The 13893-nt window shown below is 33.6% G+C and overlaps 1 protein-coding gene across 5 annotated transcripts in view; it reads left to right on the plus strand.

Annotated features, from left to right (window-relative positions):
• The window catches only part of LOC106472414 (cadherin-like and PC-esterase domain-containing protein 1), a 188017-nt gene that overhangs the window by 165842 nt on the left and 8282 nt on the right, over window positions 1–13893 (plus strand). For all 5 annotated transcript variants that reach the window (XM_022401816.1, XM_022401824.1, XM_013933065.2 and 2 more), the window contains 7 exons: window positions 3020–3105; window positions 5184–5213; window positions 5649–5838; window positions 6342–6522; window positions 6952–7075; window positions 9895–10031; window positions 13109–13329. In XM_022401816.1, the coding sequence (XP_022257524.1) occupies window positions 3020–3105; window positions 5184–5213; window positions 5649–5838; window positions 6342–6522; window positions 6952–7075; window positions 9895–10031; window positions 13109–13329 (969 nt within the window). The remainder of the gene's footprint in view (window positions 1–3019; window positions 3106–5183; window positions 5214–5648; window positions 5839–6341; window positions 6523–6951; window positions 7076–9894; window positions 10032–13108; window positions 13330–13893) is intronic.

Consider the following 13893-nt stretch of genomic DNA (forward strand, 5'->3'; position numbering starts at 1 on the left):
CGCTCCCATGGCTGAAAGGGCGAGCATGTTTGGTGGGACAGGGATTCGAACCCGCGACCCACAGATTGCAAGTCGAGTGCCTTAACCACCTGAACATGCCGGGCCGAAAGTTAACAGTCTAAGCTGTTTTGATTCTAATCTTAGTTGGCAAATTGACTTTCAGTTAAAGCCCACATCCTTCGGTTATTTAGTTTGTATTGCTATTTCTCACTTTCAGTCAGAACAATGCACGCATTTAAGATACAATTGATAAATGGAATATACTTGGTATGGTTAATAAAATGATTCCTCAGGCAGAACAAATTATTTTAACTTCGTAATGTTTTAGAAATTTTCGTTATATGAAATATTATCTAAGCTTGCCCCTAAATGTGTACTTCTTTTCCCAATCATCCGATACACGATGTTTATGTTTTGGACCAGGGAGGGTCAGGTTCAGAGTAGACCTCTTCCTCCCTCTCTGTAATTGTTATTTTGTTTGTAATGTTATTGAATCCAAGGTAATAACACTTGTTACGTTGTTGTTGTATTACTCACAGTATGTTAAACTTTGTCCATTGTACGCAGTTTTAATTAACATACCCTTTTCGTGCCATGGGGTAATATTAACTCGTATATTTTCACTAGCTTCACTTATGTATGATCGCACTATTAGTCTGTGTTCACAATACAGTTCCACTTAGCAGTCATATACACACACACATAATCATATTTTTACATACAAAACCCTTTTAAAATAGAGCTACGTTTGTGTCTAGGATTCAGTTTGGTCTGTAAGATTCTTATTTATGATGTTTAGAGGGGGGAGGTACTTAGGGCTTGGTTCATCATGTATTATGTAACTCTCTAGTTTGCTCATTAGTTCATTTTTATTAATATTTTTCTTACAATATTGAAGTAAGGAGTCTGTCTGATAAGGTTGGCATATTTGAATAGTTCTGTAGAAATTCAGAAGTTGTTGATCGTGGGTCTCTATATTTTTCGATAAAATAGAGTTTTGTATTTGCTGTAGTTTGTTGAGGTGTGTTTTTGATACATTTATCCATGTTATACAGGCATATTTTACGACTGGTCTTATGTATGTTCTTTAAATGTTTAATATGTTTAATGATGAAGCTCCTTGTTTGTTACCAGTCAGGTTCCTAACGTAACTCACTCTTTTCCAAATTCTGGTTTTTTATGCTATTAATGTGTGGTATCCATTTTAATTTTGAATCAAATGTAATCCCTAAGAATTTTGCTGAAGTTTCTACCTGTAAGAGAGTCCCGTCTAGATCTTGTAAATAATATGACTTGTATTTTGTGCGCATTTATTTTAATTCTCCACTTATTGCAGAATAGTTCTATTTCGTTTAGTAGTGGTTCTATATTGTATGTTGCTGTTGTTGGGTTTGGAGACTGAAACATTATAACGCCCCCACGAGCATGTTTGTTGGGATGGGGATTTGAACCCGCGACCCTCAGATTGCGAGTCAAGCGCCTTAACCACCTGGTCATGTTGGGCCACACTATGTTTAGGCGCGGACTGGCCCTGTGGTAGAGCTGTATATTTCATATCTGACGAGCCATGTTCGAATCGGTGCTATACAATAAAATAATCCCCGTACTTTAATTTGTGGGTGTAATATCAGAGTGACATTGAATCCCTTAGTGTGGATAGTGAGATGTATGGTGCTGTTGACTGACTGTCTTCCATCTGGTCAATAGCTCAAAATTAGGGACAGTGGTAAATAACCTTCAGTAGTGTTGCCATAAATATAAAATACAAATACACAATATTCACTTTTCTTATAAAAATGTTTTACTTATGAAATATATAGTTTTAAAGTATTGATTTCTTCATCAGTGATCTTAAGATTTGTCTGTCGGTGATCTTCTTGTGAAACCTAATTTAAACCGTATTTAATGACCGTATGTACAACATTAACTATGAGAAAATAAAAATAACATTAGTGTATACGTACAATAACTTAAAGCTGGTCATGCGTTAAGAAATTCTGTCATTTGCGTAAAACTAGAATACTAGAAGCCAATGTAATTCACAAGTATAAACTTACCTCAGACATTCTGACTAGCTGTAATCGAGAAGCTGAGCTTTGCTTAACTTCTTTTATATGCTCGCATTTTTTACTTGCTGCCATCTCGAAATAACCTTTGCTAAGCGTCATGTAAGCATGCCTGAATATCTCCAATGGTTTGAAGGATGCTATGACAGTTTAACGTATTTCAGATTTTTTTTTATGAATAGTTGAAGTAATTATATGTTGAATCAGATCGTGGTATAACATAAAACAATCCCTACCTTAGATTATTAAGGGACAGCGTGGCTCAGTGGTTTCCCGTTTTAAACTCATAATCGGATAGTTGTGAGTTCGAAGTTGACCCGCATCATGCTTTTGTGTCCTTAAGCAATACCCCACTTGTTCCAGTCTGTCCAACTGTATAATGGATACCTAGCTGTTAGCTAAGGATTCGGTGGGCTAGCATCATTCTGTCCAGGAAAGGAATTATTTACCATTCCCATCCGCTTGTTTCATTGGAAAGTACCGGCCTTAGACACAGAACAGGGTTTGAACTAAACTACTAAGGTTCATTTATGAACGTGCGACAAGTTTTCGTCTTTGAATATGTAAAAAGAGCTTGCTCATAATTTATTAAACTAAACCTTATGCTCTTATTTTTAAAAGCACAACATTTTCGATGTTCTGTAGATAAATGAATTAACTTTAAAGTACTTTTAAAATGTTTGATTTACCGTGTTATTTATTATTCCTTGTAACTTGAAACAAACTATGTTATTAAAAACTTATGTAAATAATCAATTGTGATGAAAATGTTTCTGCTAGCTATGTAATCCTTGTACATCTTATTGAACCTTTGAAAATAAGTTTGTAGGATTTGAACAAACTAACCTCAATCTATTATATTGTTCTGTGATTGATACAAGTGATGTTTTGTTGTTGTTTCTTGTTGCCGTTTTTTTGTTCGCTTTACTAGTAGTTTGTTCTGTTTATTGCAGGAGAGGGATGAACTTGTCATCCTTAATGAACCAGCTTTCAGAAAAGCAAGAATCTTACGTTCAGGACGACACAGACTCTTATGCAGGTTAGTAAATTATAAATACGAGGAATGGTAGTACCATGGATGAACACATATATCTTAACGCATAGTGGCTTACTAAAACACATACTGGCCCATCTAATCCATACTGACTTATCATCATAATATGTGCTGACCTATATGAACGTATATCACCGCATATGAACATTTATTAAAGTGCATATATAGTGAGTTGTCATAACATCTATTCATTTAAAAACAGGTTGTCCGATCTTATCACACTTTATAAAAGACAATTTCCAGGTTGTAACCTTGTAACCTGCTTCCTCCTTCGTCGATCAAGGACAGCCGGATAGAAACGATTACGTAATTTTCACTGTAACAAAGTTATGCGAAGAACAGCGAGTTCAATCTTAGACCACATATCTTAAGAAACTTTCCACGGGTTCTCCATTGGGTGAATGGCCTAACGAGATTGCTATGGTTTCAGTTCTTCGGCCACCTTTCTAGCGGGGTGGGATCGGGAGCTTGAGAACTTTGGACTTGTGACCCCACGCCAACATCAAATTATTGTTTATCATATTGATAACGATACCAGAAATGTCTCCACCTTTCTCGCTGTGGCCCTTGGATTGGATTATTCCTTCTTCTTTTTTTTTTTAGCCTCCACTTTTGGCTAAGGACGTTGCACTTGATTAGTTGAATAGTTTGTTACTGTCCTAAATATTCCGTTGTGCGAGCTTATTCCTCCGTGAGGAAGACTGAAGTCTATCTTCTTCGAAATGCTGTGTTTTTTTAGATGCATTGTTTTACAGTTTCGTTGTATAAAAACTTATTTTCCTACTCTACCTATATTACATTGTCAAATGTCCAGCATTTTCGATGACATACCAGTATATAAGTGCATGCAAATCATTTTTATAGCCCCCCAGTGGCACAGCGGTATGTCTCCGGACTTACAAAGCTAGAAACTGGGCCAGATAGTCCATTGTGTAGATTTGTGCTTAACTATAAACAAACAATCATTTTAATAAACTACGAATATCTCTTTGTACATGCAAATACATATTAATACACTTAAATATTAATTCTCACTAATAAACCTGAATCCGTCCCACCCAAATGTCACTATCCGGTGGAGGACCTGAAGGTGCATGCCAGTTTTGGTGACAATCGGTCCAGCGGTTCGCGAGTTATAAGCGAACACACACAGACTTTGTCAAATAATGTTTTACAATATTCTAAAATGTTTTTTTCTACATATTTTTTTATTAACAAGATAACCTTTCTCCCTTTTTTCGTGAATGTAAACTGCTCTTTTGTTTTATCTGCTTTGTTCTGTCTTGGACTGACTGCCTTTAAGCACGCTTTGTAACTCGTTTATTTTGATTGCAGTTTCTTTATAATTTTGTGTTTTTCACTTACAAACAAATAATTCAGGTTCTTATCTTTGGAGGCTCCTTAGAATGCTTCTTATGCTAAGTCCTTATTTACTTCTCTAATATTGACAACAAATAATGCGTTAAAATAAAAGGACACTTCTTATAGCCTCACGACTTGCCTCCTGCTAGAGAAAAGCTGAAATAAACTGATTCGCTGTGTAACATATTTACATTCCCTCAGGCTGACAGGCACAGGAAAAAAATACAGCACACCGTTTCAAATGATTTCACGTTCTGGCATGGTAAGCAAATAAATAATTGATTATTTATAGATCCTTCCAGGCAATATCTATCTGTCAAGAACCTATGTCTCCTACACTATTTAGAAGATACAATTTTCTCACAGTTCTAAGTAAAAAAAACTACAGATCGTTCTTTATAAATATTTATATATACTATTCCTGAATCGGTGACTGTTATTCGGCGGAGAAGTTCGTCATTAAAACTTAATCTCCAGACTTAAAGTAATAATTCGTTATGTTTTAAGGTAAAAATACTAATCACCATTTTTTAGAATCCTATTATGTTAAAAGAGTGAACAGAACAAAACGTAAGACATGAAACACGTTTCTACTTCAAACTATCCAAGAAGGATTAGGAGGACATTATATTAAAACAAAAACACGTAGATGTCGATCTAATAGATAGTATAGCCAAATATATTTCATTCTTTTTTTCTAGGTCAATTTGCAAACCGAAAGTGTAGCAATGGTAAGTTTTCTAATTTTACTTTTTCTCCGCAAATGTCGATAAAACTGCAGAGTTAACAATTAACAAATATCACATTAATTTGCAAGATTCACCCACATCACTCCTTGATTTAGTTAAAGCGTCAGATACCGCTTATTAATGTTTTTGTATCTCCAAATGTATCTACGGTATCAAAAACATATACATGTAAAATGAAACTAACCAAAACGAAATTATATTATCTTGTCAACGTAATTTTGAGATTTTAGTGAGAGTCTAATTATGTTGTTGTTTTTTAATTCAATAAGAACACGCGATATTTAAATGTTCTAATTCTAGATACGTGCATGTTTATAAAAATTTGTGTTTTAGAGTATCTTTAGGCGCTGCAGAGAGAAGAATTGATGTATAATAACACTTAAGCTTCAATTAATACAGTGTACTTTTCTTTTCTAGATCCGATAACTATGCCGTACGTAGGTCAGATAATAGTGTCACCAGCATTGATCATAACGCCGGCGTTTTCTCCTCTTGTGACGGATTACGTTGCTAACGTGTCCTACGATCAGCTCTTAGTGAGAGTATGGGCTTTTGGCCAGAACTGTCAGACAGAAGTACGGATAGATGATAAATACGGACCATCCAGGTATATCCCATTTTCAGCTAAATGTTCATGAAAACACTTGTTTTAAAAACTTTTAAATTATAAATAATCAAAAACACGACAAGTCAAAACAAGCAATCAGTAGATTCGTATTGGCAAGAAGTACTTCAAATTCTAATAATATGCAAGGTGAATACAGAATAATTTAGAGACCTAGTTGCAATGATACACGTAATTCCTTAATAATACGTTAGTTAATAATAATAATATATATATCACTTGGTGTTTTCAAAGTAACAGCTATAAGGGATACAGCGGTCCAATTTTCATTAAACTTACAGAATAACTGTTCTTTATTTCAAAGCTTTGCAGACAAGGTAGCACAGTCTCTCTACATTCTAGTTTTTATCTATGACTTTCTCAGAAAAAAAGGGGAGATCCTGACCCTCTAGATCCCTCTGCTGTATACGACCTTGATATGAATATTGAACTCTGTAGCGTAAGTGTTAGTGTTTAAGTTGAGTGTTCATTATTTATTTTTACAGACCAACCAACTACACACTTGGAGTCGGTCCAAATAGGATATCGTTCTTGGTTGTGGACATTTCCCATACTGAGCCATGGGTAGTTAACACTTACACTTTATTGGTCTATCGTCTGTCTGTCACACATGATGAACCGCCCTTTAGTCCGGAACTCCCACATCAAGTGTGTAGTCTAAAGCAGGTTTGTGTTGGTTTTTCAAAATTCAATATGATTTCAATAGTGAAATATTTGTTGTCTTTTCGTGTCTGAGAAGAACAAAACGAATCCTTTGCAAGCTGAGCTGTAATTTATATGTAGTACAGTGATTCTTGTTGCATCTAAACATTTTTACACCTATGTCTACTAACTCATAGACGTTTGGCATCTTATTGATGAATATATTCGGTAACTTATTGTAACAGAAATAGTTTTACGTATTTTTTGTTAGTTCCATTTTGTAATCAGAATAAATATCTACCTTTTTCATTATTTATCATTCTTATTCTTATTTCAAGAGTAGGGCGTCCTAATACAAATTTCAAGTTAGCATGTGCCAAAGTAGATTGGATATTGTTGAAAGATAACTGCTTTTATATTTTTCTGCATCTTTAAATATCTGTTTGTTTACAGGAGTGCGATCTCCAGGTTTTTCCCAATGAACCTTGTGGTATCCAGAAAGAACGTCATGCTAACTGGATCACATACATGGAGAAGGCAGCAGATCTGCCAGCTTGTGGTGAAGGTGATGCACCAGGTTGGTTAAAATGTGCAATGTGAATGTGAAAATGTAGAGCTAGTGTTGCCTTACGAAATATACACCAACTTTGAAACCGAAAGAAAAAAGCAATATTTATGTTAAAATAAATATAGCTTTTTATTATGAAAGACTAAAGCCATCTTATCAGAAGCTTTTTATTTTTATATTTCTATACAGGCTTAGCTTCAGTGGCTTAAGTATGCCCCCGTAATTGCGGAGAGATGGGGGCGGCGAACCAAAAGGGGACCCGTAAGCCCTGACAAGAAGAGTAAATGTGGAGGGTCTAATTACTTTTTATGCGAGGGGAACATCTTTTCTAGTTACATCACTGTCTAGTTTATTTCATAATTTTATGCTGAGCTTCCCAAAAGTTATTTATGTATAATGGTCCCTAATTTGGAACTGATAGACACTAAAGGAATTGCATCTAGCCAACAGCGCCCACTACTAATCCTTGGGTTACTCTTGTCCTATCAACTAATGAGATTTGACCGCCACTCTTGTGGTAATGGATCGCGAACCATGAACCCCCGGATTAACAGTTTGTGTCCGATAAACCCATTACTTCAAAAATAAATATAATAGGAGCTATTCATTAATTGTAGACTGTTAGCCAGTATTTTTTTTTCTTCTATATTTTCATAAAACTACATACAAATGGAAATTGTTTTGAAGTACTTATAACTTCTGTAACACACTTCTCGAGTATTAATTTTTACAGTCCTCCTTCCTTACAATACACATTTCACGAAATTATTTTTTGTCAGAAAAGATTTCACGTATTAAAGTATATAAATGACTAATAGTGTTAAACAGTGTGATTAAACTGTTTTATTTTGTTGACATTATATGTGTGTGTAAGGTTTTCTAAACATTGACACTTTGACGTACTTATTTTACCACTGGTAAGACATACTGCTTAGAACATTTATGTTTTATATAACGTTTATGGCTACTGTGTAGAACAAGAGAAATGACACCTCATAAAAGTCGTACCTTTAAGGAAAAAGTAATAAGAAAACGGGAATTTAGAAAACCTCATCAGTAAAAGGCGAAACTGTAGATAAGACAAAGAACTGATGATATTTAGGTGAGCTACTACAGAACTGGAAAATTCGTTTCGTATAAAACAAGAAATGGAGTCCTTCTTCCACTAACTAAACCATCAATTCTTGGGCTTCTTTGATGTCAATGTTCTTATCTGCTTAGTTTTAAAGTTGATGTTTTTTTTTATTATTGACCCTTTTGCGTTGAATCGTTTTTTGTTGATATGTGCGATAGTTGGAAAGATAAATTCATGGATACTTTTTTCTGACACGATCAATACATGAACATTAGTTTCTTCTCACCCGTGGTGGTCTTCGTGCAAATGTTTGTTTGTTTTCCGGTGATGTATTGAAACTTCTCTCATATAAAAAGCGCCACTTTAACATCACCGATTCGCCTGGGTATGTTGTAACTAGAAATTATATAAAAATCACTTTTATTTAAGAGTATTAAACCACAGACACCAGACTTTTATATCTTACATTTCCATCCATTTTTATGTGTGATTTCTTAAGCAGATTTTTGAAATACTTTTATTTAAACCAAACACTACGTCCCAATTCATTTGGGACAAAAAAAATCTACGTTTTACTTTGATTGAGCAGTAGTAACTCTCTATACCTAGTTAACTGTTTAGTTTAAAAGTAGAGCTCGATCTAGTTGTTACTTTATCTGAACAGTAGAACTCTATATCTAGTTGTTACTTTATGTGAACAGTAGAACACTATATTTAGTTGTTACTTTATGTGAACAGTAGAACTCGATATCTAGTTGTCGCTTTATCTGTACAATAGAACTCTATATCTATTTGTCGCTTTATCTGTACAATAGAACTCTATATCTATTGTCGCTTTATCTGTACAATAGAACTCTATATCTAGTTGTCGCTTTATCTGTACAATAGAACTCTATATCTACTTGTCGCTTTATCTGTGACAATAGAACTCTATATCTAGTTGTACTTTATCTGTACAATAGAACTCTATATCTATTTGTCGCTTTATCTGTACAATAGAACTCTATATCTAGTTGTCACTTTATCTGTACAATAGAACTCTATATCTAGTTGTCGCTTTATCTGTACAATAGAACTCTATATCTAGTTGTCGCTTTATCTGTACAATAGAACTCTATATCTAGTTGTCACTTTATCTGTACAATAGAACTCTATATCTACTTGTCGCTTTATCTGTACAATAGAACTCTATATCTATTTGTCGCTTTATCTGTACAATAGAACTCTATATCTAGTTGTCGCTTTATCTGTACAATAGAACTCTATATCTAGTTGTCGCTTTATCTGTACAATAGAACTCTATATCTAGTTGTTACTTTATCTGAACAGTAGAACACTATATTTAGTTATTACTTTATCTGAACAGAAGAACACTATATTTAGTTATTACTTTATCTGAACAGTAGAACACTATATTTAGTTATTACTTTATCTGAACAGTAGAACACTATATTTAGTTGTTACTTTATCTGAACAGTAGAACTCTATATCTAGTTGTTACTTTATCTCAACAGTACAACTCTATATCTAGTTGTTACTTTATCTGAAGAGTAAAAACTGAACAGTAATTATCACCAGGGGCTACTTCAATCAGTGGGAGGACTTCATATTTATGACATTGAAAGATGTTAATGATCATTTTAAATTTAGTTTCATAAACTGTAACTTTGAGACTTGGAAGCATTATTCAACTGAGTAGAAGACTTTTTGGGTAGAGATTTTATATAAAACGTTCGTATTTACTCATATTTAGGTCGGTGGGTTCTGCCGTGTAGGTCGTGTGCGAATCAACATTCATGCTTTTGGAGAGAAGCAATATGGAACCCTTATAGCTGTCGTTATCCCTTGTTGTCACGTGATCTTCTATCACAGTGTCTTGCCAAGAAAAAGGTATGTAATTCCTTTTTTTTTCTTTTTGCACAAAAGATAATAAATTGTAATAATTGTGTAATGTGTGAGAACAAGCAAAATGTTAGTTTAAACAATTCCAACTATTTCAAATAGCTCTTATTCTTGATTAAGCACAAGTTTCTGCGATTTCAAAAAAAAAGTTCCTCGTAAACCCTTACATCAACTTTCAATGTTGAGTTACTTCTATTTCACTCCTCTTCAAAGTGGGTTTATTGGAGTATTTCATAGTTTTCAAACATGATCTCAAAGTTCTTAACAGTGTACTGTAAAAACTTTGTCCGTGAAGAACATTAAAATCATATTATTCATTATTTTAAAACTGGTAATTTTAATAAAAACATTCAATAAATATTACACTGTTATATTGCATATGTTAACCCTTGTGCGAGTATAGAAAATATTATTCTGTGTTTATTTTAAAATACAGACATTTATTGGCGTACTTGGTTATTATACAATCAATTGTATTATTTGAAATTTTATATGAAATGTATATTAAATATTTCAACAGACTTGTATTAAGAATACAAAGTGTTGATAAATGTTATTATTTTAAGAAAAATATTCTTCTTTTCTTCAGCTCTAGCCATTTTAGTCTAGTTATTTATATACCCTAACCCTAGTCTTTTAGTTAATACTTCAGTTTGTTTGTTTTGAATTTCGCGCAAAGCTACACGAGGGCTATCTGCGCTAGCCGTCCCTAATTTAGCAGTGTAAGACTAGAGGGAAGGCAGTTAGTCATCACCATCCACCGCCAACTGTTGGGCTACCAACGAATAGTGGGATTGACCGTCCCATTATAACGCCCCCACGGCTGAAAGGACGAGCATGTTTGGTGTGACGGGGATTCGAACCCGCAGACTGCGAGTCGATCTCCTTAACCACCTGGCCATGCCGGACCAAATAATTTAGTAAAATTTCAATTATTTTAAACTGTAGTTGTGAAAGATAACAAGGATTAAACTTTATTCATATAGAATATCAAGAGCTTTAAAACTTTGCTAACGTCAAACCTAATGAGCAGCTAAAGTAACGAAGTGTATTGGGCCTAAGGCAAGCACATTAGTCCCATTCACCAATTTAGTAATTCTAGAAAAGTTTTCACTTGAAACATTTTCTCATGGCAGTCAAACTATTCAGACATTAAAATGTATTATAAGCAAAGTTATAATTTTAAAACGACAATTATTTATAGGTTTTTCGTGTATTTTAAACTTGTATCTTAGTACTCCCTATATTTTCTTACAAACACCATATTATATGTGATCGAAGTACACATTGAATGCTTTCCTATCAGAAGTCTTTCTATTTTGTTACTAAAGATCGCTTTTGGTAATAGTGGTTAAACTAAGGAATAATATTCCAGTTTGATATGTCTAAATACTTTTCTTGCTATCACACTGCTATTCAGCAACCAAGTTTTCGAGAAGAATTATTTCGAAACATGTTACATGTTTTTTTGTTATGAGATGGCTCAATATATGTTTGATATTGAGTTTAAAAAGTACAGTGATTGTGTATTTTGTTTAAGAGTTTCGGATTTATGGCTTGATACTTTCATTATAATTGTTTAACAGTGTATCTTTCACTACTACCATTTGGATTTTTTCTAGGACAAAGTTGACCTTAAACTAACTGTTTCAATCATTAGATAATAGAGATTTCAAAAGCTTTTATAATTGCTTCATCTAAAAGAACTCTCATTGGCTTACCGATTTAAATTTATTAAAAAAATGACTCGCTTGTGGTCCTTAAGTTATTCTTCTGAAATCTATATATAGTTTGAATTATCCAATAATTTCAAACCAAAAATTGTACTCCTTAAATTAATCGGTGTTTATATTAAAGTATAAATTGTTCTTTCAATATTTACACGTAAACGTAATACTGGAAAAACCCTACCCTCTACAAACACGCCTTTCCATCTAGAAGTAGGCAAAGAAACCATCAATATCAGTAGGAATTCGTTCTTCGTATCATCCAGTGAAATATGTATGTAACGTAAGATTCCTTTTGAACTCCAACAACTCGTTTTCTATACTTCTTGAATTTCAGCTGATTTTTAAGATATAGAAACTCACACCAGTTTATAATACGCTTTATTTTAGGCCTTGGAAATACTTACTTATTTTATTTTGTTTTTTCACCTATCACATTTCACGTATGTCGACTGGGGATATTAGAATTTTCCTTCAGGTAACGATTTTAGTTAAAATATGGCGCTTTTACATTAAATCTGAAATCCGTGCACAACGGTCACGACAAATTGAATTAATGTAAGTTCATTTTCTTCTCGCTTCAACATTCAGTGTGTGAGAAGGGAGTGTTCGAAAATGGTTAAGTAGTAAATTCGTCACTCACTGGTTGTGTAGCATTATAACGTTGGTATCTCGTTTATTAGACTGAGAGTTTTAAAAAATAAAAATCAAATAGCAAACTTTATTTCGCCCATACCAAAACGTTGTGTACTACATTCACTCAGATATGCTAACTTAGGTTTGTTTTAAAGTGATGGAGCGTTCGATGTAACATAATCTGTATCACCACCTCAATTTATATTTAATAAGCTTAATTTTTATAACCATTACCTCAAGCTAATTTGTTTTAGTGTTTCTTCTAACAGCAATCAGCACTTATATCTCTTTGCATGGGTTTCCTTCTATTCAGGTTACATCTATGTAATTTTACCCGCTTGTTTCTGTGTGTTATCTAAACGTTACAATGGGTGCATACAGAGTATATGTACTGTTTTATCAACTGCTGTTCCGTAATTCTGTAAATCTCCGAAATATATCTTCCTATTGAGCATATTTTTACTCCTTCAACCAGTGTCTATGTAAATCTGTTTCATCTCTTAAACTTTTGTTTGTACGCGTTTCTTACGATCTTCCATGATGTTCATGTTAGGTGTTTAATCCCCTCAACTGTGTTTTTTAGAGTAGTTTAACTCTCAACTATTGTTGGCTTATACTCTATTTATATCTTAAATTGTATTTACATGTGTTTTAACTATCTCAGTCTTTCGTATGTGTCCATTTTTTTAATTATTCCTATAGTTGCTGTTTATCGGAGACTCTACCAACAGAGGGATGATGCATTATGTCATGGAGCGTATAAACGGAACCCTGACTGAATGGGACAAAACTCACGATATACGAGTGTACAATAACCTTAACGATGGCCAAACTACAGTCAGTTTTGCTTACTACCCTCAGTTCTGGCTACCGACCAATCAAAGACCAGTATTTGATAAAACACTCTATCAGCTCTTGCAGCGGTAAGTCCCGAGCTCGATAAAAATCTGATAAGTAATACAAATAGATCCATAATTATGAACAACTTCTGAACAAGTGTAACTGTAATACAAAATAACGCACTTTAAAAATCAATTTCATAGTAATAGATACCCAAATACACTATGGTGTAATTAGTTATTTATAATTAAATTTATGATAAAACAATATCAGGAAACGATTTTTTAATGTAAAAATATTCTATAAACATATAATGTAAGTCAGCGAGAGGATACGAAACAAATAATGAATACTACACTAAGTTGAATTTAATGTTTATTGTGTAAAGTAAGTCAGCGAGAGGATATAAAACAAATAATGAGTACTTCACTAAGTTGGATTTAATGTTTATTGTGTAACGTAAGTCAGCGAGAGGATAGGAAACAAATAATGAGTACTTCACTAAGTTGGATTTAATGTTTATTGTGTAATGTAAGTCAGCGAGAGGATAGGAAACAAATAATGAGTACTTCACTAAGTTGGATTTAATGTTTATTGTGTAATGTAAGTCAGCGAGAGAATAGGAAACAAATAATGAGTACTTCACT

This window comes from Limulus polyphemus, unplaced genomic scaffold (genome assembly GCF_000517525.1).
Source record: "Limulus polyphemus unplaced genomic scaffold, Limulus_polyphemus-2.1.2 Scaffold120, whole genome shotgun sequence".
NCBI classification, from domain to species: Eukaryota; Metazoa; Arthropoda; class Merostomata; order Xiphosura; family Limulidae; genus Limulus; species Limulus polyphemus.